This window comes from Dysidea avara, chromosome 12, assembly GCF_963678975.1.
Source record: "Dysidea avara chromosome 12, odDysAvar1.4, whole genome shotgun sequence".
Taxonomy (NCBI): domain Eukaryota; kingdom Metazoa; phylum Porifera; class Demospongiae; order Dictyoceratida; family Dysideidae; genus Dysidea; species Dysidea avara.
In genome coordinates this window covers 1,005,804-1,030,309 of record NC_089283.1, presented here as the reverse complement: position 1 = coordinate 1,030,309, position 24,506 = coordinate 1,005,804, and the positions used below count along the sequence as shown (strand labels likewise).

At 39.1% G+C, this 24,506-nt stretch overlaps 3 protein-coding genes across 3 annotated transcripts; all 3 read right to left on the bottom strand.

Annotated features, from left to right (window-relative positions):
* Nucleotides 1-1,155: 1,155 nt before the first annotated feature.
* LOC136241246 (ribonuclease inhibitor-like) lies at nt 1,156-2,580 on the bottom strand. The gene has a single exon (XM_066032437.1). The coding sequence runs from the start codon at nt 2,578-2,580 to the stop codon at nt 1,156-1,158; it is 1,425 nt and encodes a 474-aa protein (XP_065888509.1).
* Nucleotides 2,581-2,869: 289 nt separating this feature from the next.
* LOC136241244 (uncharacterized) lies at nt 2,870-5,083 on the bottom strand. The gene is made up of 4 exons (XM_066032433.1): nt 5,002-5,083; nt 4,832-4,887; nt 3,597-3,860; nt 2,870-3,453 (listed from the first exon to the last, which is right to left on the bottom strand). Exons 2-4 carry the CDS (start codon nt 4,884-4,886, stop codon nt 2,870-2,872), a joined length of 903 nt encoding a protein of 300 aa, XP_065888505.1. The 5' UTR covers nt 4,887; nt 5,002-5,083.
* Nucleotides 5,084-7,493: 2,410 nt separating this feature from the next.
* LOC136241243 (protein PTHB1-like) lies at nt 7,494-24,301 on the bottom strand. The gene is made up of 16 exons (XM_066032432.1): nt 24,238-24,301; nt 23,559-23,682; nt 13,349-13,469; nt 13,238-13,298; nt 13,117-13,190; nt 12,627-12,804; nt 11,994-12,187; nt 11,894-11,945; nt 11,201-11,518; nt 11,063-11,136; nt 10,915-10,996; nt 10,667-10,812; nt 10,196-10,296; nt 9,831-9,912; nt 9,698-9,779; nt 7,494-7,787 (listed from the first exon to the last, which is right to left on the bottom strand). Exons 1-16 carry the CDS (start codon nt 24,299-24,301, stop codon nt 7,585-7,587), a joined length of 1,956 nt encoding a protein of 651 aa, XP_065888504.1. The 3' UTR covers nt 7,494-7,584.
* Between the last annotated feature and the right edge of the window lie 205 nt (nt 24,302-24,506).

The window sequence follows — 24,506 nt, the reverse complement described above, 5'->3', positions numbered from 1 at the left end:
CTAGTAGTGGTTTAGTTAATTATTTAGTTCATTATAAATTTGACCAATTAGTAGCTAACCACAACACTTTATTGGCTTTCTCTTTATATGTAATAACTTTTTAGTTAGTTGGCTTCCAAATTTACTGAAATGCTAGCAGCTTGCTACTTAAAATTACTTTGAGCTCTGAGCTAGACTTGTTGGCTACTACATTAGTAAAGAACTAGTAACAATTGTCAACTACCTGACTGTTAGCTGTAGTGTTGACATAGACTAGGTCTATAGCATTAGCTACTAGTGTTGTGATAGTAGTTGAGTAGTAGCTTCTAGTGTAGTCTAGTAGTTAGGCTATGTTGTGACTTGTTGTTTATTGTGAAGTGGAGCAACGACAACAACAAGTGAGTGAACTGTATAGCTAGTAGCTAACAGAGATGGGGACAAAGCTTGATAGTTGCAGCACTTGATCAGTGTGTGTCTTGTATCTTGACAATTCTCAGGAGATGACCTAAGTGGCTGTGAGAGCTTCTGAAAATAAAAATTTAAAATTTAGATAACAAGCGACCCAATAATCTAGCTAGTTGGAATTTATCAAAAGTGTAAAGTTATCCTTTGGCTTTACTCCATCTCTAATCAGCTGTCACTGAGGGAAGCTAGTCTGGTCAAGGGTGAAGTGTTGACAGTGTTTTTGGCTTTACGTTGAATGAGGTCTCCAGCACAACTAGAATTTCAGCTTCATTAAAATAATGAATTGTTTAAATACTACCTTAAATTTATAATTACTTTGGAAATCCTAAATATTGTCTAATATCCACTTCATCAAAATAATAAATTCTGTTAGAAATACTGTAAATTTATAATTATTCTAGAAATCCTAAATACTGTCGAATTTCAGCTTCACCAAAATAATGAATTTATTGCCATCAGAAATACCTTAGAATTATAAATATCTCAAATCCTTGAAATCCTAAATATTGCCGATCTTTACCATTCTCTACTACAAGTCCCAATTCTTGTCCGATACTCAAATCTTAACATTTCATGATGGACCCCTCAACGTTACCAATTAACATAATTTTAATCAAATAATAAAATTTTTATCAAAATCAGAACAAAATGACACTTGCGGCCATTACAGTCATAAAATAGTACAAAGTGAAAACTAAAGAAAAGTAGCTACTAACAGAAAATGATCAGTTTTGTTTGACATCCTCTACTTTCTCTGTTCTTGTTAATTACTTCTTGTAGTGATCTAATCCTCTTCCTAACATCTTCAGTGTAACCATCGGGTAGGTGTAGCACTTCTAATGTGTCGTTATTGTAGAGCGCTTGTAGTAGATGTTGAGCAGCTTCTCCACTGATCTGGTTGCCACTCATCCCCAGCCTGACTAGTGATGTATTGTTCTTCATTGTAGTGGCAATGACATCACAAGCTTCATCAGTGATGAGATTGTTGGTAATGTGGAGCTCCTTCAGTTTGTTACCCTTTGATATTACAGTGAATAGGGTAATGGCTGATGGTGATGATAAGCTGGTACCATACATGTACAGTCTCACTAGCCTAGAGGAGGGATGGGTCAACATGTTGTAGAGAGCAGGGTCCTCTCCAATGGTGTGGTTATCACTAATATACAACACTTCCACTCTACAGTGGATGATGAGGTCACTAATGAAGGAGGAGGAAGATCTGGTGAAGCCATTATACCCCAAGTCGAGTATTTTGATTGTGACGTTGTGTGACATCAGATCGCGATAAATGATACGAAGACCAATATCTTGGATATGGCAGCCCCACAAGCTAAGCTTCTTCCACTCCTTGTGGGGTGAGCAGGTAAGGAAGAGTGTAACACACTCAATATCGTATGGTGATAGGCTAGTGGCGCGAAGGTTGATTACTTTGTTATCGAAACATTTCGAATTTGTAATAGATCGACAAATCTCTTCGTCGCCAGCTTCTTTGAAACAACGAAACAGGCGAAGACATTTTATTTGTTCGTCGAGGAATTTCTGAGAAACAACGATCGCTGCTTCGTCTCTACCACCAGAGAAGGATTGCAAGATGGATGGTTCTTGTCGAAGGAATTGTCTGAAGGCTGGTCGCTGTCCTTTGGTGAGTGTAGTGTAGATGGAAAACATGTTAGCGTGAATATCATTCCAGAACTTCTCGCGGAGTACTATCAACTCTTCGCGGGTTGGAAGCTGAGCGACATGGTAAGCTGCCAAGAATTCCTGTATAGAGAAATGTGAGAAATTGAAGGTCATCGTTTTCGCAGTGACGCCAAAGTGTTGCACGGCCTGCAGCAAGCCAAACCCATTGATGGCTCCGGGGGTGGCTGTAATGCCTGGACAAGTTGTTTTCACTTCCTTCAAGGTAAATATTAACTTGTTGTCATTAAGAGCTTTGAGAGATAGCTTTGCCAACTGTTTAACTATTGTATTGCAGGGCTCTGGGAGGTCGGCAAGATTGGTGACATCATTTTCAAGAGGATGACCAGACTTGGCAAGATGTCGACAGATGGTGAGACAGATGAACCGATGGTACAGCTCAACGGAACTGTGTGGAAGGGGAATTCCCTGGTCATACAGATAAAGCAGTGCCACCATAATGAAAGGAACATAACAAAGACCATTGATTGTGAGGTGGCTGTCAAGATAATCGGTAAGCTCTTTGATTTTCTGTGGATGTCCCTTTAGTGACTGTTCAATGTATAGCTTTCGTTCCTCTTCAGCAAAGCCCAGAATGTCAACTCTGACAGTTGCAACCTCTCGGAGCTTTACTGAGGCATGTGGACGAGATGACACCACCAAGCCACAATGAGGTAATACCTGACGTTCGAGTATATCAGCAACTAAACTATCTTTCTGTAGGTGTTTTGGGAATTCGTCAAACCCGTCAAGCAAGATCTTTACCACCATTGCTAAAGAAGTACTGGCTACATGCAGTAGAAATTTCTACAGCCTTCCCATCCCCTTTACAAAACAAGCTGAGAAGGTCATTGATGAGTTTCGCCTGCTGTACAGCTGGATTACGCAACTGGACAAGAAGTAGCAACTTGAATTTTTGTAACAGTTGTTTTGTACTCCATTTGTATGAAATTTCTTGTAACAACATTGACTTTCCAATACCTGGCAACCCCTCAACTAAAATAAATTGTGGATCGTTGCTATCTTCAAGTGGGGCTAAGATATCTACAAGTTGTTTAGTCATCTTACTAGCATCAAGGACTTCCCTCAATGATTCACGGCTGTCTAATTGATGACACTTGGGGACACTATCTGTGGAAGTGAGGTGGTCAATGCCACCTGATTGTAGTTTAGCTAAAGCAGTTGATTGTTTAATGTTGTGTTCACCTTGATGGTGAACTAACAACAAAGGCGTAAACTGTTTGGGCTGTTTTGGTGGCCAAGTATCTTCTTTAACAGCAAACCGTGTTTGTATAGTAACTTGACTAACCCTTTCTGACAGTACAGAGACTCCTACAGAAAGACACAAGTTATAATGTCAATGGTTAAAGCTATCACCTCATGGAGGTCACTATAGTTAGTGAAGACAACACAATAGCTAGTTAATACAATTGTTTACCTACACATGTTGTACACACACAATAATAGCTAGTCACCTTTATCAGGAGCTTGATCACTGGACAGTACTGCAGGTGACTCTATCACTTCAAACAATTTCTCCCAACTAGCAGAGGGGTCCACTTCAAGCCATTTCTTCAACATGGCATTACAGCAAGGTTCAGCTCTGTCCCGGTTGTTATATTCTATGATGTCAAGTGTTCCACTGGGTAGACCCAGTTGTGTTCCTATCACTCTCCACTGAGCAGCGTAGTGTGGAGTAATATGGTTTTGGAGGTCCTTCAGTAGTGGAGTACTGGTAGCTGTGAACAATAAAAGTGTTCATCAACAGTGTATAGTGTGTGCCCACATACTCTAACACACTGTTTGGGGATCACGTAATGGGTTTGGAAAGTACTATTACCTGGACTGGACTGGATTCTGGACTGGGATTGAATCTGGGCTCAAGTTTATTTCAGCACGTACTACACTCTCCCACTCTTATCAAAGCGTGCTAGCCAGTTTCTTGAATACTCTAATAGAACGTTCAGAATTTTCATGGCACAAACTGAGTTTTTTATTTTAATTTTTTCGTTATTTAAACAGGGAGACAGCATCAGCAAAAGCTGAGACACTAGGATTACTATTAGAAACATGTAGCTATGTTGGTGTAGTGAAACAGTGTAAGGCATGCAGTGTGGTGATTTTCACAGGTACAGCTGCCCAGGTGCAATTTTCTCATCTGCCTAGTACTTAGTCTAGAGCAACAGATCCTGTCCTTGTTTAGCCATCTTGACCTAATGACAAGAAGAAAAGGATCGAGACTAATCACCCACATAGCTGTAAGCATAATAAAACAATCATGAATAGTGGAGGAGATTGTTGTACCCGTGAAAATCACCCACACTGCATGCCTTACACTGTTTCACTACACCAACATAGCTACGTGTTTATGTAAATCATGAATAGTACTCGTGGTGGTTCTCAACTCAGTATGTGCCGTCATTGATAATATGGTACCGTAAAAATTCTGAACGTTCTATTAGAGTGTTTTTGAAGAAACAAACTAGCGCACTTTGATGAGCGTGGGAGAGTGTAGTACGCACTGAAATGAATTCGAGCCAAGATTCCAGTCCAGACTCCAGTCCTTCCCTTAGGGTTTGGGTATTTACATGATCATAAGTCTCTCGTGTGACCTGGTCTGGTCACGTGAGAGTTAGATCCAATGTTTGTCTGTGTGTATGTATGTCCATACTGGCGTGACTTCGCGTTCTTACGATTCCATAGTGATTACCTTTGTCGCTTGTCTTGAACTGTTCTAGTCCGTTAGTAACACTCTGATGGGCCATTCTGTGGAGGTACAAACAACGACAGGTAGGTAACGTACTATCAAATGATACATCAAGTTTATTATCGCGCACAACAGTGTAGGTTGTGGCGCGCTGGTTGGTACCAATCGCTTACATGTTAATATCCACTGATCCTCTAGACTCAACGAGCAGAAAGAGAAGAAACTGTTGAAAGCAGCCACGCCCACTAGGTGAGATGTTTGCGGTATTAAATTTCAATAATCTGAGACCATAATAGGACATACGAATTCCCACACAAATAGCTTTATAATGTACACTCCCTACCAACAGTGTATACAATAAGAAGTGTGTTACTTTCTCTAGTGATGTTGTTCCTACTAGGGTAACAGGTTGTTCCATGATCTGATAGTTGATGGTACAAGGGGCGGTCACTACTAATAGTCTTGTAGAACCATCTGCGACCAGGATCAAGGTTTTTGATCAACAAAAATATACTTTGATCACTTGATTTTGCCTTAAAATCAGCCTTGATTGCTTGATAATTTAGCACATATTATTTTTGTCATAAATTCTCATTTTGTTTGCAAGCTAGCTTAATAGAGTGTCTTGATTGCTTGATTCAGTGCTCTTGATCACTTGATTTTCATCCTGGTCGCAGATGGTTCTACAGGACTCTACCCCTTGTGGTAAGGTCAAATCACTTATTTCACACAGAGACCTCAACCTGTAGTGAGATTTGCTTACTTATGAGTGAGGACCCTTCTCAGTAAAATATCTTTTGGTTTTCCTGTAAAAAATGCAAAATTTTCCACTTTTAATGGGACATCTGATTTCAGCTTTTAGTCTAAATCATGTGAGAGTTGAGGTGACTTCTTTCACAGTCCATGCAAAGTTGATTTACAATTTGTCATTGAAGTTTGCTACAACAACAGACATTATGATGTGCTTAACTGCAGAAACGCTAAATTTTACTAACTAACCTGCAGAGATAATTCATGACACTTTTTGTCAGTATAACACTAGTAGAGTTAACAGTTGTAAAGAGGTCAGAATTCCATTAAAAATATCTGCCCCAGGCCATGGTATAAAAGTAATTTTCAACCACAAAATGACTCACTTAAATTTCCTTCTTCAATAACTCATTTAAATCATCATTCACTACTGTTTCCCAATCTAGTACGGAATCCGTCATGTGTGTTGTGTTATGTTGTTTATTACAAGGCCCTAAAACACCCAATACAAAATGTATGATGGAATTTGTTACACCAAGTTAGTTTAATTTTGACACACACAAAAATTTGGGCTTTCTTCTAACATCATTATACTCACTGAAAAGTTGTTCAGCATATCACACCCAGTAAGTTACTAAACAGGCACAAGGTAGGCAGTACACCATAATTAATTAATAGTTTTTTCAGCAGAAATGTATTTGACATGTTCCAGCTGGCATTTTTCAGGGGCCAATCTGGGATTTCCCAAGGGGATGTGCTAACCTAGGGTATTTATAGTGTATTTATATAGTTGGGGCTAAAAGTGTGTCATCTGATTGATACAGCTAATAGTGTAGTGTGAGAAGAACACTCAGCACAAGGAACATGCTTTATCTAAGTGGTCTAAGTTCAAACTGGGAGTTGGTCTTTATAGTTAAGAATTTTAACGGTGGATGTTCTATTAGAGTATTCCAAGCTTTTTAACAGTTTTACCCCTTTGTTCCCCTCTTGTTGATTCCTAGAATAGATTAGCTCTTCTCTTCTCACTCTTCCCTTGTAGCCACGCATTAGACACAACTACATCAGTACTGTAGTTTCTACTGTCTTTCTAGCTAGCACATAGTAAGGGGGATGCTTCAGTCCCCCAAAACATCCCCTAAATCTGCCCTTGTTTTTACCATTAACAAAGTATAACAAATGTCTGCAAACTTCTACATATGAAAAGCACAAGAGCAGGTGATCATTCTGACATAAACTGATGGTTTGACCTAAAACGTGTTAAATAATTCAGTGTCATAATAGGCACATGCTCAAGTACGTCACATTTCTGCTGCGTAAAAGCAAAACTATGGAAGCAAAGTTCAATGGCATGACAGAGGAATAATAGTACCATTAATACAGCTGGGTAGACTACTTCACCAGTTAACACCAGGTCACCATTAATACAGCTGGGTAGACTACTTCACCAGTTAACACCAGGTCCCCATTAATACAGCTGGGTAGACTACTTCACCAGTTAACACTGGGTCACCATTAATACAGCTGAGTAGACTACTTCACCAGTTAACACCGTGTCACCATTAATACAGCTGGGTAGACTACTTCACCAGTTAACACCGGGTCACCATTAATACAGCTGGGTAGACTACTTCACCAGTTAACACTGTGTCACCATTAATACAGCTGGGTAGACTACTTCACCAGTTAACACCGGGTCACCATTAATACAGCTGGGTAGACTACTTCACCAGTTAACACCGGGTCACCATTAATACAGCTGGGTAGACTACTTCACCAGTTAACACCGGGTCACCATTAATACAGCTGGGTAGACTACTTCACCAGTTAACACCGGGTCACCAATAATACAGCTGGGTAGACTACTTTACCAGTTAACACCGGGTCACCATTAATACAGCTGAGTAGACTACTCCCCTTATGGCTAATCACATTTTTAATAAATAAATTAATGACACACCCTCATCAACACGCAAGTTATTAACATGATCAAATAGAACAAGTCACATCTAGTCCTCTTCCTGTATTACATCATCACTAGTGACATCATTGATGGGAGGTAGTGATACTGGTCCCCTCTTATCATGTGATGACCATGTGGTCACCTCTCCAGTAGTGTTCAGACGACCTCCCTTCAGTAACCGATCAAAGAATAACGACAAGTGTCTCTTCAGTTTGCCCGTGTCTGCCGGCATCTCAAGACTACCAGGAACTGTTGTAGATGATATAAGGTTGATATGTACAATTGAACTGAATTCTCTCTCTGCTATATTTTACTAAAACTGATTACAAAAGTCCTTGCAATGTTATGTCATACTGTGAGTATTACTGTAAGTGAGTTAGTCTCACTACACACACAATATGTTAAAGTGTTATTGGACTACCATGGTCCTTTATCTTAGTCCAGCTGGTCTGGGTGTTACCATAGATAATATGTGACCGTCTCAGCAAAAACCTGACTTGTTTGCACAAGCATGTGTATAGAGAAAGTGGAAATTTTCAAAAATAATCATAAAATCATTCCTGCTAACAAAGAAAAATACACAAGTTTTTATTGGGCTATTCCTCTGAGAAGAAACACTCAAATCGATTAAAACTATACACCATCTTATTCGCCTGCTCATGGAGAGTTTTAAAATCTTTTTTGTTTCTGTAGCCCCAACACTATGTGTGTCACGTGCGCTTGTTTACGATGCGGTAAATATAAGCAAGATTGTCATCATTTCTTCAACTAAACTGCCTTCATACCATATGTGTAAGTGACTACAGGGCCAACACTATATTTTGGTGGATTTGCTAATCCATGGTGAACATTTTAAGCCAAATTCCAATGTTATAAGCTAATGCTAATGGAAGTTATGGCTGCAAATGTAAGCACCTGTAGTTTATTTTCAGTATAGTCCCTGTACAAATCAATTATCTTGCTCTTCCTACTGTCTAGCGCTATAATTCCAAAACTACTCACCACAGAAGCAACTGCAGATAATGCTGAGAAAAAAGAAAAAAACATTTCGGAAGTTGTGCAAACAAGTCGGGTTTTTGCTGAGACGATCACATATAGTACAAACAGGGATTTGTAACAGTGATGTCATGACAGACAATCCTCATTACAGGTTTTACTTGTCTTGGTTACAGGTTCAGTAGTCAACAACATCAACTTCAGGTCATACAAAATAACCTTCATACAAACTTTCAATCATTGTGGACTAGTTAATGAACAAATCTCACATCTTGTAGTAATAGCAACACTAAAATTATTGATACCAAAGTCCAAGACAAACTGGCCGTGACTCACACAGTGTAATAGTATAAAGGAACTGTCAAGATGAACTCACAAATAAACAATGTAAGGTATGGTCACTCAAAGTCTCGACTCGTATGAGGACTACTTGTACATAAAATTATTTGTTATTACAGGTTTTAGCAATTGAATTCGTCCTGTTTACAATTAGTCAGTTTTGCAGTTAAATTCGTCTGTATCAAGAATGGTAGCTAGAGAAAACACGAAAACATGATGTAGCAGCTGCTACAAGAACTTGTTCATGTACAACAGTAGTAAACAACTCTTTATAAGACAATAATTCTTCCTCTACAGCCTATCCAGCAACATTCCCAACTCTACTATATACGCCATTCGCGATGGGTGTGGTCACTAGCGAGCAAGCTAATTAACTTGTCAGACAGCTATCAGCTTCCCATACTACCAGCTCCAATTACCGTCTAGTGTCTCAAGTGTAACTCTCCATGGCATAAATAGTTCATCTCTTAATGAACGGGTTGGTTTCTTGGAGCCGTTCTGTTTATGACGAATTGTAATGCAAACGCGATGAATCCTATTGCAAAACTGACAAATTCAACTGCTAAACCAACAAATTCAATCGCAAAGGCGACGAATTCAATTGCAAAAACCTGTATGAGAATGATGTCATCATTACTAATCCCTGTTTATACTATATATGGTATCATCGCCATAAAAAACTTTTGGTAAAGCTGAAATCTGTCCTGTGTAGAACTATAAGCACATATTGTGGCAAGGACAGATTTCATAATAAATTAATAAACTATTCATTTTATCAATTCATCTCTGACACATAATACACATCAGCTAGTCTCCCAACTCACTTGTTTGTTGTTCTTTATTGTTTTTACTCAAACATGTGACCAACATGTGCATCACAGCTGTTGTTGTTGTCTCTTCCCATCCCTAGGGGGTGTCATGATGACATCACAGTTGGCATGACAACAGTGAACTCACTTGCTCAATTAGGTGATCAGGACTGACACAGAGACACACCCTCAACACATCACACTCCTCGTCTGACATACCAGCTGATAACCTGTGGTACTGCTTTAGGACATGTTGTTATGGTAACAACTAGGGATGCCACGACAATTTTTATTATCATTTGTCATATCATATCATGTCACAGCATAACCTGTGAGACCATTTTAACCCACTGTGATAAGATTGAGATCTTCCTCTTTCAGAGGTAAAAGGATGGAACCAGACCAAAACATCTGTTCTTATTATGGTACTCAAAGTTAAGAGATATTTCATTGCATTTCAACATGTCATGATATACAACTTCACGTGGCACCCCTAGTAATGATGTAAGTCACCTGACAAGGTCTACGATGAAGTTAGTAGCACAACACAACCGATTGTTAACCACTGACAATTCTTCTTCTATTGACTGACACTTGTCACTAAGTGCTATCAGCTGTAACCATGGTGATAAGAGTAGTTAAACAATTACATGACACACAGTATACATACACACATACGTACGTATGTACAGACAGGTGAGCAGTATACTCACACAAGTCCCACTAGCATTAAGGACTTGTGCCACTGTTATCGAAAACTGGTATGTCCAATCAAATTGCAGTGTTGCCAAAATACATTGTGGCCACATAATGTGAGTAACTGGGGACTAAATGGTTGAAAAGTCCTGAATGCTAGACAGACCAAACCAGGGAGTTTATTGTTATCTAAAAAGTGTTGGTGGCACACCATCCCATACACCAAGTACCAATGTAAACTAATTGCCATGACAACACTACTAGAGGGAGTTTCCCAGACACACCCACCTGTAGGAAGGTCCCATCCAACAGGGTATCAAGATGTTGTAGTGAAGATGGAGTTTTATCCTTGAACCTTGTGAGGAGTCTCTTCTGTATGGCTCTGAACTGTTGAGAGTGTTGCTCCACTGCTAACAGGTGGCTAGAATAATAGCCTAGTGGCTAGCCAAGTGGCTAGAATATCAAGTGGCTAGTTATCGAAAAGGTTCCAGGTTTGATGCCAATTTGTTGTTTCCTTGAGCAAGAAACTTACTCACATTGCTCCAGCCTACCCAGCTGTTTAACAGGGACTTGGTGACCTGATGTCAACTGGTAAGCAGATGTAACATCAATGGGTACCTGGGGAAGCAAACGTCAACTGTCCACGTCTTTCATAGTGGGTGAAGGGACCTTGTGTGCCCACACATTGCCCACACATTCACCCGTGAGACAGGGTACAGTCTCCTGTGGGTTACTCCAGGAAGATTTGCCTGTGCTGACTGATAGCACCAGAATGTAGTGTACAGGTGTACCAGTGCTAGTTCTAGCACGGCAGCTAAAGACTTCGCTTTTGTGTGTGTGTGTGTGTGTGTGTGTGTGTGTGTGTGTGTGTGTGTGTGTGTGTGTGTGTGTGTGTGTGTGTGTGTGTGTGTGTGTGTGTCACCACTACCCCAAACCTCTTTGGGCTCACCTTGTCATGATAGTGCTCTGCCAGCCTCTTCACCAGCTCAGCTTCAAATAATCCTATGGCTTCAAAACAGTCCGACTGTAGTCGATACCTGTCACCAGTCTTGGACACTACCATGGTAACCTCAGCACCTGGTAACAGCTGGAACCCAATAGCATTCTGTGGAACATTGTTGTCACCAGGGGTGGAAAACTCTGTAAAATGATTGGATAAAACTTGTGTACAACTAAAGTATACTTTTGGACTATGTATAACCAAATATGGTGTAGTCTTGTGTTGATACAAATATTGGAAACATATTCACAACAAGCATGGATAATGTAGTACTTGCTTGTTAGCTAGGAAAGTGATGTATTGTGTTGGGGTGGCTGAAAGAAGGTTTGTGAGGGTTCTGGGACACACATGGATACACCACCAATTCACACATTAGAATACTTGGTATTGATACTGATGTGTTGGGGTTGAACTATGAGATCATGTGATATTTGACAACCAAATTCCTCACAATATATTTAGTTGGTAATGTAACAACCAATAATTCACTGAAATCCATAATAATTATTAATTACCTGGAAACAGTGTCATCAAGCTCACTGGAGGACTATTGGTATCTATGGTAACCTGAAGGGTGTGACAGGTAACACTACACTTAAGATCACATGACCTCACCTTATACTCGGCAGTTTTTGCGGGCATGACAGACATACAGAACAATGACAAGGGTAGGGGTACTGTGTGTTGTGTAATGTGGGGGCGTGACTGTGACACTGAGTGCATCACCGTGACAACAGCTGATGTACAGGTCGGCAACAAGTTAGGAGTACACACAAATGTTAAAGTGATCGGGTTGACGACTCCAGCAGCTATGGAAGGAGGAAACAGACAGTAACACACCATATATGGTTATGGTAACTGGTGGGATGTGGTTGCTTACGGAACAACAAACATTTCTTAGTTAAGTTTTAGTGTATTTCATAGTATTTCTTCTAAACATACTGTCCTGAATATCAAGATGTCCTGATTTTCCAGGTCAGTTTATGTACTAAGAGATGTTCTCAAAAGGTTCAGTACACACACAGAGTCGCACACACACACACAGAGTCGCACACACACACACACACACACACACACACACACACACACACACACACACACACACACACACACACACACACAGTCGCACACACACACACACACACACACACACACACACACACACACACACACACACACACACACACACACACACACACACACACACACACACACACACACACACACACACACACACACAAACATTACCCATTTCGTTCCACCGGAATACACACGGGTGGACAACTAGCGGCTGATTGGTTTGAACAGTCATCATGACATCATGGATCATGTGGTCTGTTGATAACTGTATGATGACCTCACAACATAGCTGTATTGCATCCGGGGAATTCCCTTCATCTGAGCTCACATGATCTCCATCAGATAGCTACAATCGGTCACACAAATAAGAGTACAAGACACCAGTACTGGAATAAAAGCACACTTCTACACAAGAATACTATCTTGGGAAGAAACACCCGAGTCTGTATTCGAGTACATCTACAAACTCATGATCATTGTCAATATCTTGTAAGAATACAGAATAAAAGGCCACTCTATTATGTGTATATATATACTAGAGACTAAACTGTGTGAGGCTGTCCCAACAAACGGCCATTATCACCAGATGATGTTTACACTATTACCAGATACCATACTGGGTCACATATAATCAACAATAAGTAGTACAACTGCTCACAGTGATAATACGAGGCTTGTCCACCACTTCACTGTTAATAGTTAATGTGTTGTCTGTCCTCACTGGAGTGACTTCTGTTGTGATGTCATCATTAGGAGAAACCCCATTCAGTGGAGCTCACCTGATCCTTTGATTGACTCCCTGACAACTTTTTGCAGTTCCTTATATTCTTTATCTACTTTCTAATAATAGCATGATGGCCATATTAGGGTACAAACATGACATGACTGACCTCATAGTTCACCTCCCTAGCCTGAGGGGTTGGGGGTGTGAAGTGGGAGGGGTCTGTACCCATATAACTGCAGATCACATGACCCAGTTCATCCAATGTCACAACTAAACCCTTCAGTCCCCTATAAGTGATGATAGGATATTATAGTCAGTGTTGGGACAGTTACTTCTTACAAGTAACTAGTTACATATTATTTACAACTGAACTATTTAGTTACAGTTACATATTACCTCTATAATAAATTTGCACACATGCACACACACAAACACACACGTATATTTACATGCAAATACATGTAATCAAATGCATGTGTGTGTATGTTAGTATTTGGCCCGATTGCACACGTGCATTTCCATAGCTGTTACATGTAAACACTTACATGTGTGCCATTTCATGTGTGCAACTTGTGAGCAGTTTAGCAGTTGAGCGACTACATGCATGCAACTTGCAAACACTGGCTATTTATTTCATATTTGTATTTCTTTAAATTTGTAATTCACATCTACAAGAAATGCATGCAATACAAAACTACAAGTCAGTTACAAGCCGTAAACTGTCTGTTTGGCCTCACTGTGCACAATTTTTTTTCACAAAGATGATCTTTTGTCCAAAAGCAAAATGTAGAAATTGATACAGGTCCAAATACTCTCCTGCTTCTTGTCTGCTTTCAATTGTACATTTCTATAGTCTTTAAATCAAAGGTTAAAAATCACACTCCCTCACTTTGTTACAGAGAACAAAGAAGCCATAATGAACAGCAGTAGTGAAGGGTGATATTGATATTGATATTTTGCTATACGATTATTGTCATGAACAAATATCACAATTATCGCGATTATTGTCAACACAATTCTTGTGTGATGAAAAACATTAAACACAACATGAATTATTAAGTAAATGGTTAAATTACATTGAAAATTTACATATATTTCTCTGATTACCACGATTATTGCATGATAATTGCCAATTTCGATTATCACTAGTCTATGAAAAGTACACGATGTCGATTATTGCCAATAAAATAATCGTGATTATCACTATAACTGAATAATTGCCCATCCCTAAACTGTAACAGTAGTATTTTATTCATGTTTAGAAATGTTTCTCCACCTGTGATGCATGACTTTCAAGGAAACTCAAGACGCTAACCTCAGCAACTCAAGGCGCCAACCTCAGCTGTACTTGTAATGTCATGTACTGCTATAACAAGTTTTCTTGTACAACACCACACCCCACTAATAAAGACTACTTCTTTTCTTTGCACAAGTTGTCAATAGTAGCAAACAGTATAGGCGTAATTTTAAACTTTTGTTTGTTTTCATCTGATTGGCTATTTCATACTGTATACTGCATGTACGCAAAAAGAGAGCGGACTGCATGTGTGTAATTTGTGAGCAGACCAACCCCCTATTAAGGCTAACTTATGAAAGCAAACTGCAAGCATGCAGTACGCAAGCAAAAAGAGCACAATGCATTTCTATTGTACGAGAATAAAATGTACATGTGCAATATGATAGCAAAAGAACTCGCTAGTTTTTTGCTACTGAACTATATACATGCAGAGAATATACAAAGTTGTGCTATTGTTTTACAACCATCTTAAGAACACTGCATGTGTGTAATTGCTAACTGCATACAAGTTGCACACAAAATTTTCACAAGGGAAAGTAACTATAATAATATTACATATTATATTACTTTGTGTCCACAGCCTTAAGCACCTAATCATGTGACATAATTGCGTTGTTGGACAATGTGAAAATCTTGGTTATAAGTAAGAAGCTGGTGAATAAGCAGTGGATTACTAATGAGATTAGAAACTTCGTTACTTGTAGTAATAATATTACTTAAACCCCAGTGCGTGGGAGTATCAAAGCGCCGCGCTGGGTTATAACTACCATACAGCTAGACAGAGCGGCGCTGCTACTGTACGATATAGTTATCACCCAGTGATAACTAACTTATCACCCAGTTGCGGAGCCACTCAGTCTTTTTCGTGACATCATAATAACTGCGAATGGCATTGTTTACCAATGGAACAAAGAGCCAAATAAGGAAATATTGATACAAAACACACCAATACAGCACTTAAAACTAGCTAAATCTTACAAGAAACTGTTAATCCTTTACACAATAACACTACAAGTTACCAATACCGTGATAGTTTAATAAATGTCAAGAATAGTCTGTGGCGATTTTCGCTCCAGCAATCACTCCCAACGGTCACTATGGTGAAGAACTAACTTCCTCTAGCTTCATCGTTCTATCTTGGACTATGGTAGTCACTTGTTGGTTTTTATTTTTCTCTTGCACACCACGCGACACCACCATACCAATTTCTGATGAAGGCGAATCGTACCTGGAACCGCTGCTTCATAACACCGCCCTTCACTACAGTTTGTAGGCAGTAAGTAAGGTCTCTCTTGTAGCTACGAAGTAGAATCTCCACACAATCCGGACGAAATCTTGAGCACGGTGACAGGAACTCAAACCGGAACTTAATTTACTATCCGTAAACTTCTGCGTACTCCCGCGCACTGGGATATAAAACAGTTATATCCCGTATACTCAGATGATATCATTGTTATTACACTCGTCCTTGGCTCCGCCTCGGACTCGTGTAATAACAATGATATCACCCTCATACCGGGATATAACTATAAAATAATGGGTCATTCCATGTCAAATCACTGAGAAATTGTAGGGTAACCTCTCGGATTTTGACAAAACTTGGTGTGTTTGTAGTACCTATGGTGCTCATCACCCATACCAATTTTTAGCCTCATACACCACATACTTTTTGATTTATGACACCACAAATATTTTGAACATTTCATGAAAAATTGGTCCGTCTTGAGTTACAAAATCAACTGTAGCTCACCACTGTGTTAATATTTTAAAATAAAATTTTCAGCGATTAAAGACTGTTCATTGATCTTTCAAGTAATCCATAAACTATGGGATATCAATTTAATGAAGGTTCAAAAACGTTCCATTAAAAACTTTAATCCTTAATATTTCAAAAAGTGCTGCTTCAAATTCTTTGAATTTTTTTAGTAAATAATAATTAGGTTATGGTCTATTATTGGTAAAATTTTTGTGGTGGGGCCACAATGGGTTCAAGAGATATAATTAAATATGTTGTGGTATGTAGTGGAATTTTGTAGTCTATTATTGCTATATGGGAGTGTACACCTCTAATAACCACTCCTGATAAGGCCATGCCAACTTTGTCTTACACAATGAAGGTGTCCAAGTACAGTGCAACCTGTATTAGTGACCACCTGTATTGAAAGACCACCTTTGTGCTGCAATTTATTTAGTTGGATTTACTGAATGGGTAATTCCATATCAGTTCACCAAAGTTTTGCACATGACCCCCCCAGAATTGGAGAAAGTTGGTGTGTGGGTATCCCAAGTGGTCATATGTGTCCCTTCACCCATTGCTTGTATGGCTTCCCATAAATGGCTTATTTGTGACCCAGTCTGAGAAAACCGGCCTTATCGCCTATTTAAAATGCCGGTTTTAAGCATTTAGTGTGATGTAGCTTGTCAATGGTTGAAGCTATGTGTACCAAATTTTCACACGTTTTATGCCAATTCCTTACCTTCTAGAGCATCCACTGTGCAAGTAGCCAACAACTAAGTTTCCCACCATTTTAGATAGTTTTTAAACTGAGGTTGACTGTATCAGGCGAGCTGCAAATTGGGTGGGAGGCAGGGGCCCTGGAAGGCGGGCAAGATGGTGTTCAAAAATTGAAAAGGAAGGCCGAGGGATGAATTAAGCCAAGTTTTGGGCCATTGAGGTCTCAAAACTGGCTAAAATGAAAGGAAATTCACTGCAGATGTACTTATTCAACACCACAGAGCTGTACAGCCACAGACAGTCATCCCCAGGCTGAACAGAGCTCCATTAAGGACGTACGGATCACCATTGGGCTTGGGAAAGGCAGCCAGCAAAACCAGACCACCCAAGTCTAGCTGATTTTGATTGTGGAATTAGATAGTTTATTCATGTAGCTTTGTGTCCTGGGTGAAAAATCAAATCTGCTGACATGGGCGATAAGACCGGCTTTATCAGACTGGGTCACATTTAGTATTCTATTTTTGCTGTACTTGTGATCATTCAAAGCATCATAATTTAGGTGTTTTTAAAATGAATTGTACCACTTTAAAGCTCATAGAAAAAGCTTTCGTTAGGTATATTTAACAGCTTAATTTGATGAAGTTGATAATTAACCATGTCTCCTAATCTTTGACCTTTGCTCTACCAAAAAGTGCTGATTAGAGTTTTAGTGGATACTTGTCAGACATTCACCTATTAGTTGCAAAAGTTTCAGCGTGGGGTGTCTATGTAATAGTTAGACACTCCCAATAGTGATTTAAAAACCTGAGGTGACATCAATAATGGTTTTTAAATCCTCGAAGACGCCTATTGTGAGTGTCTAAGTGTTTTAGACAATGGCGTAGAAGCAGTGAGTTAGTATAGAGAGTTCCCATTGTAAACACCGAGGGTATTTCAGCGAGCAAAAGATGTGAGGTCGCGCATGCCATGAAGCGTGAATAAGTGAAAGTCTGTAAAGTCGATAAAAAGTATGTTTGAGGCATTATGGATATGTGTGAATGGCAGCGAATGGGAATAGCAGTGCCAGCATGGCTGTCTTGGTCTACAGAGCATGCTTTAATATGGCAAAGGCCATAAAGTGAATTAATGGCTTTTTTGATTAACCAGTTACCACGATGGTCTATAAATCCGCTGAGCTACCCACAATAACAGCCTACCTGAGTGTAATTTCTTTGTAATAATCTGCTTGCAATCGCTTGGTGTTTACTGATGTGTGAAATACTAATTGTCCACTAAAGGCTAATTGCATTACTGTGGGCCACATTGTGGTTGTAAACAACTGTCCGGTGTCTTACCAGTAAGACACCTGATACCAGGTTTCTTCGCAAATAAGAGACCTCCACACATCAAACGAAACGCTGCATACCATTGTCTAATAGTAGATATCCCATGCAGTATATTGTACACCTTGTAGCCCATTCTGCTGATTTAGGTTTGCAGACACACAAGACTCTTTGATTCAACTGCAAGTTAAATGTATGCATATATAAACAGATTGCCGGTAATACAAGTTTGTTACTGTGGTGACAGTGTGATGCTGTTTGGTAGCAAAAGTCATTTCTTTTTTGTCAGAGTTCGCACAACCACTTCTTGTCCTTGGGTCTACGAGAGTTAGAATGTCATCCATTGATATAGTGTGGATATTCTGGGGGTCTGGGTACGAACGAGTTTGATGGACCATGTGGATACAGAAATGTCAGCTTCACTTCCTCAGTGTCACTGCAAACTTGAAGCACACAAGCTAACCACCAATTCTCTTCATGTCAAAAAGTGACAAATCCAGCAATCGATTCTGGTGAAGCTTCATTCTTTGCTAGAGCAACTCTCTCTTTCCTGAAAACATCAGATTATGAGTAAAATTTTATTTCCACTCTGCTATCTGAGATTGGCACAAAAGAGTGCAGTTTTCTGGTACCATGGATTGTACGTGAGAGTTGAAAGCAACGTCCCTGTTGTCTCGAATAATCTTCATTGTTACAATACCCAAAGTAAGCAGCAGGTATGTTGCTACATGCTCAATTGAACAACTGACGTGGTGTCAGTAGCTGGTCATTGTACTACCTTTGCAAATTATATAAGCTGGCTGTATTTGAAAATTATACAACTAAATAAATTGCAGCACAAAGGTGGTCTTTCAACACAGGTGGTCACTAATACAGGTTGCACTGTACTTGGACACCTTCATTGTATAAGACAAAGTTGGCACAGCCTTATCAGGAGTGGTTATTAGAGGTGTACACTCCCATATAGCAATAATAGACTACAAAATTCCACTACATACCACAACATATTTAATTATATCTCTTGAACCCATTGTGGCCCCACCACAAAAATTTTACCAACAATAGACCATAACCTAATTATTATTTACTAAAAAATTCAAAGAATTTGAAGCAGCACTTTTTGAAATATTAAGGATTAAAGTTTTTAATGGAACTTTTTTGAACCTTAATTAAATTGATATCCCATAGTTTATGGATTAATTGAAAGATCAATGAACAGTCTTTAATCCCTGAAAATTTTATTTTAAAATATTAACACAGTGGTGAGCTACAGTTGATTTTGTAACTCAAGACGGACCAATTTTTCATGAAATGTTCAAAATATTTGTGGTCATAAATCAAAAAGTATGTGGTGTATGAGGCTAAAAATTGGTATGGGTGATGAGCACCATAGGTACTATAAAACACACCAAGTTTCGTCGAAATCCGAGAGGTGACCCTACAATTTCTCAGTGATTTGACATGGAATGACCCTAATATTAGATTCATTACAATAACTATATTACTTAGGTAACATGTTACATTTGTAAGTAAAGTAACTTGAGTCATATTACCTGATTTTATGGCGTATTTTATTATATTACTTAGTTACCACAAAAGTAATAATATTACATAATGTATTACTCCGAACACTGATTATAGTATACTCCAGCAGGGGTTAATCTAGGGAAGGGATGGGGGGAACAGGTCTGGTCCCCTTCCCCCCCCCCCCCCCCCCCCAGGTTTATACCTAAAGCTTGAGAAATGGAAATGTCTAATTGATCCCAAAGTTCGCATGGTCAATATTCAATGACATCACAGTAAAATTTCACCAAAATTGAGTATATTTACACTAGGGCTCAAATGAATATTCTATTATTCGAATATTCGGAGAATATTCGTTTCAAAGGAAATATATAACATCAGTGTGTAGAGTACATGGACATTATTGATCCTACATAAGCATATCTATGACATAAGTGATCAAATCATGTTGATTCTGAATTGTATTAAAGAGACATCTTGTACAACCGCAGGATTATTGATATCTCATCCATATCAATGCTGAAAAAGAATATTCGAATATTCGGTAGTTGTGAATAAAGAATATTCGAATAGTAAAAACCACTATTCGTTTGAGCCCTAATTTACACCAAAATTTTCAAAAATTTCCTAGGGGAGCATGCTCCAAGACCCCCCCCACCAGCTAATATTCTCATGTCCAGGATATCAAGATGCACAATAGTGCCATGCAGAAAGCACATACAAGTGTATTTTACGGGAAATACTACATTCGTTGGTCGATAGTGCATGAGCAGAAAATAACCATATTTGTTGTAGACACTCTCTTGTGATAGGCCACCTCCTATTCCAAATTTGAGTTGAATACACCCAGTCATCTACTTGTAGCAAAATACACACTTCTTATTGGTAGCACAGTGAGAAAGAATGGCATACCACAACCACGCCCTATCACGTATAGCCAGTGTTGGGGGGTAATGCATTACTTATGTAATGAGTTATGCAATATGATAACTAAGTAATATAACGAAATATGCTATAGAAGCTAGTAATATAACTCAAGTTACTTTACTCACGGGTTACCTAAGTAATGAAGTTACTGCAACCACTTGAATATTAAGTAATTTTCTTACTACAAGTAACAAAGTTACTAATCCACTGAGTAATGCCTAGCCACAACACAGTAACGAAGTCCAACTAAAATTAAAAATTAACGAATAAGCTTATTTACCAGTTATTTTCTCTTGAATACAATTATTTACGTCATGTCACATGATAGGGCAGCTGCATGCGTGACAGCTTAAGGCTGTGGACACAAAGTAATATAATATGTAACATTATTATAGTTATTTTATTTTATGGGTAATATGTAACTGTAACTAAATAGTTTTAGTTGCAAGAAATCATAATATGTAATGATTTTCTAGTAACTACCCCAACATTGTTGTATAGTCCAGTTGACTGAGGCCCACTCAAGATACTCTAATATAGCAGTCACCATAATACAACAGTCACATTGAATATTCCAATAGAACAGTCACATGTGTATATCATAGCTGTAGGTGCAAGTTGCTTGAACAATGCCATATAACTTTACAGGCTCATTTTTGACACCATATAGTGTAGTTAAACACTCTCCCTCCTCATTATATACTCTTGGTATATATTAGGGATCTAACACTTTAACTGCTACCAGGAGCTTATGAGCCACCAAAGGCGGCGAAGGAGCATGAAACTCGGTCCCATCAAAATCCAAATTACGTCACATCATTTGAAATAAATTGGATACGACACGCGTGAATATTATGTAATTGGCATGCGTCAGAATGCCCCAGCTGCCGTAGCTGAGGTGGAAGTGGAGACCAGTTCGAAATGCTAGAGAACGCCTAACCAGTGTTGGAGAGGAGTACGCTTCACCGTCACCATGGGTCACTGCCAGTCGCCTCCCTGTACTTCTTCTGTAACGCCTTGGTGTTCCCATTTGTTGAAGCGTGACACGCTTTGGCGACGGTTCAATCATGTACTTAGGCCTCCTCGACAATGAACACGGCCCGCTATGGCTGAGCTCGGGATACTACCCCCTTGATATTTCGTCACGCGCAATTCCGTATATGGCTTCCAATAACGAGATTTTAGTTTCCTATATAATCAGCAAACAATTTGGATTGTGATGGCACCCGGCAGGTAGCGTAAGTTTCATGCTCCTTCGCCGCCTTCGGCAGCTCATAAGCTCCTGCTACTACATACTTCATGGAGTTCATTCATAGGTTAAACACAAGGTATTATTAGGCTTCTCTTGACTAACTTAACAAATGAAATGTGTGGATTGTTCCGCAAGTGCTTTCTTCAAAAGTTATGGTGATATTTGCTGTTCATCTTGGCCTTTCTTGCTTCTTGATGAACTTTCGATGTACAAAAGTGATAGCAATAAATTCTTTTCAACCATAATAGTGTATTACATCTAGTGATACTCCACTGATTTAGACGAGGGATTGACAAAACCAGGGACGAGATTTTGAAACCTTTAAGATTTCAAGTGAGACTTCAAGATTTCAATAATATTATCTTCATTATTGTTAACTAATCCAGATTTTACCAGCAATCTACAACATTTCAAGACTGGCTTCTTGCACATTTAGACTAGAAGCTCCTTGGCTTTTTAAAATTAACTAGTCTTCATGGATCACGTGGTTGGTAACCCTATATTACTATGGTAACAATACAGTGTGCTATATAAGGCTATAATGACTAACAGTACTAAGGTCCACATGTTGTCTAAGTTACTACACTATTCGCTGCTTGTTTTGTGCAAATTAGACAAGTTGCATTTTTGTATACCTGGTTTGTGTGCTAATTGTGGTCCTGTTATAGAAAATGGGACAAAGCCTGGAACTATGGCTCTGGAGATAGTACATCCATTAGAGCTGTACCGATAATCAGATCGGCCAAAATATCGGCCACCGATATGGCATTTTTTAACCAATATCGGTATCGGTACAGAACAGTAGGAATACCAATATCACTACCGATATTTATACAGTAGCAGTAGTTTGTACATACACAGATTGTATAATGGTTTTCTACGTTATCCATGTTGCTGTTTAGTGGCAGTGGATAATTGTTCACTGTACAGCAAACGCTATGCCATACAAGTATACGCGATTCCAGTGTTTGTTGCTGGAAATTAAAACTTATCAGTCTTAAATGAAGCAGTTATATAGTACCTTTGTAATATAAAAGAACAGTCACAGGATAAACAAGGAAACCTCCCGTACAAGCCTTCGCACAAGCCAATAAAATGCGGAGAAATGCAGAAATATCTGTTTAAGGCTCCATGGGAGTATACATAAAAATGTTTGTGAGTGCCTAATTGCTGGATTGCACAATAGAAACCCAAGCCACTACCACCACAGGCATAGAGTGAGCAATGAATATATCCACATGTTGTTGTAGAGTAGGTAAATGTACACTTTTGCATAGATTATCTATGACTTTTGTTTGTAACGCAAATATCAGATTGATTATCGGTTATCGGCTTCTTTTGGTGGTATCCATATCGGATATCGGTACATGCCAAAAACCCATATCGGTACAGCTCTAACATCCATGTGCTTATTACATTCCCTGAGGGATTTGGAAAATAGTGCTGATATACTGATAGCATACTACAGTATACTCCAGGATATTATAGGATACTATAGAACACTCTAGGATACTATCAGAATGTTATAGTTCAGCTAAGCTCCCATAGATAAACTGCTCATTATACATACCCACATGTCTCATGTTATAGGATACTCACCCGAAGGTAGCAGTCCTTATAGCTACCGGAGGATGAGTTACTTGAGCTGTCCACTCCAACATGAGATTATCATATACCATTAAAGAATGTGTGGCTATCATGAACTTGATGTTCCTGTCTCCATCTGTAATAGGATAAGATATTAAGACTGTTTGTGAAGTATAGTGTGTGTGTGTGTGTGTGTGTGTGTGTGTGTGTGTGTGTGTGTGTGTGTGTGTGTGTGTGTGTGTGTGTGTGTGTGTGTGTGTGTGTGTGTGTGTGTGTGTGTGTGTGTGTGTGTGTGTGAAGAAGATGTGTCCTGTCATACTATACTGTAGCAGATTACAATGTTATTATTAGTACTGTACACTATTGTTGTAGTACTACTAGTACCACATGGTCCTTTAATCAAATTTCTAGTAAAATTTACAGAAAGATACATGTGCAGTATTAAATTGGATTGGCTACGTTTATCTGCTTGAAAATATTATCCAATACCAGAAATCAGAATATTAGCAACATCTCATATCAGTACAACACTACATTGTAGTTGATGGGTACTACAAGTAGTCTGGCCAGACTAACTGTAGTTGATAAAAAACAATCTTCACAGTCCACCTACCCTATTTGACAGCAGACACATGATAGATATGGAAACAAGATGGAGAGTAGTCCAGTTTTATCATCCACTGTAGGTTACCATTATCACAACAGAACACGGACCGTTCCCCTAACACAAGGATACACGCAGGACCCCATGACATGGGGCTGTACACATCTATGTCTATGGCATTCTCTCCCAGGTTGGTGCTCCAGTCACTCTAAATAATGACACACAATAATCATATAGTGAGGGTGTAGCAAATTTTTACATGGGAAATATTTTCAGAGGCAATCTTGGAAAGGCAAGGAATGAAATAATAGAGAGAGTTGGATGGATGAAGACACAGAGGGATAAATGGAGGATAA

Coding starts and splice junctions, on each gene's coding strand:
- LOC136241246 (XM_066032437.1), bottom strand. CDS start 2,580: ATGGTGGCACTGCTTTATCTGTATGACCAGGGAATTCCCCTTCCACAC.
- LOC136241244 (XM_066032433.1), bottom strand. CDS start 4,886: ATGGCCCATCAGAGTGTTACTAACGGACTAGAACAGTTCAAGACAAGC. Junction 3,861..4,831: donor GTTCAAGACAAGCGACAAAG/GTAATCACTATG, acceptor TATTGTTCACAG/CTACCAGTACTCCACTACTG. Junction 3,454..3,596: donor TGATCAAGCTCCTGATAAAG/GTGACTAGCTAT, acceptor GTCTTTCTGTAG/GAGTCTCTGTACTGTCAGAA.
- LOC136241243 (XM_066032432.1), bottom strand. CDS start 24,301: ATGTCATGGGGTCCTGCGTGTATCCTTGTGTTAGGGGAACGGTCCGTG. Junction 13,470..23,558: donor ATAAGGACTGCTACCTTCGG/GTGAGTATCCTA, acceptor CATCACTTATAG/GGGACTGAAGGGTTTAGTTG. Junction 11,137..11,200: donor CACACACACACAAAAGCGAA/GTCTTTAGCTGC, acceptor TGGTGCTATCAG/TCAGCACAGGCAAATCTTCC.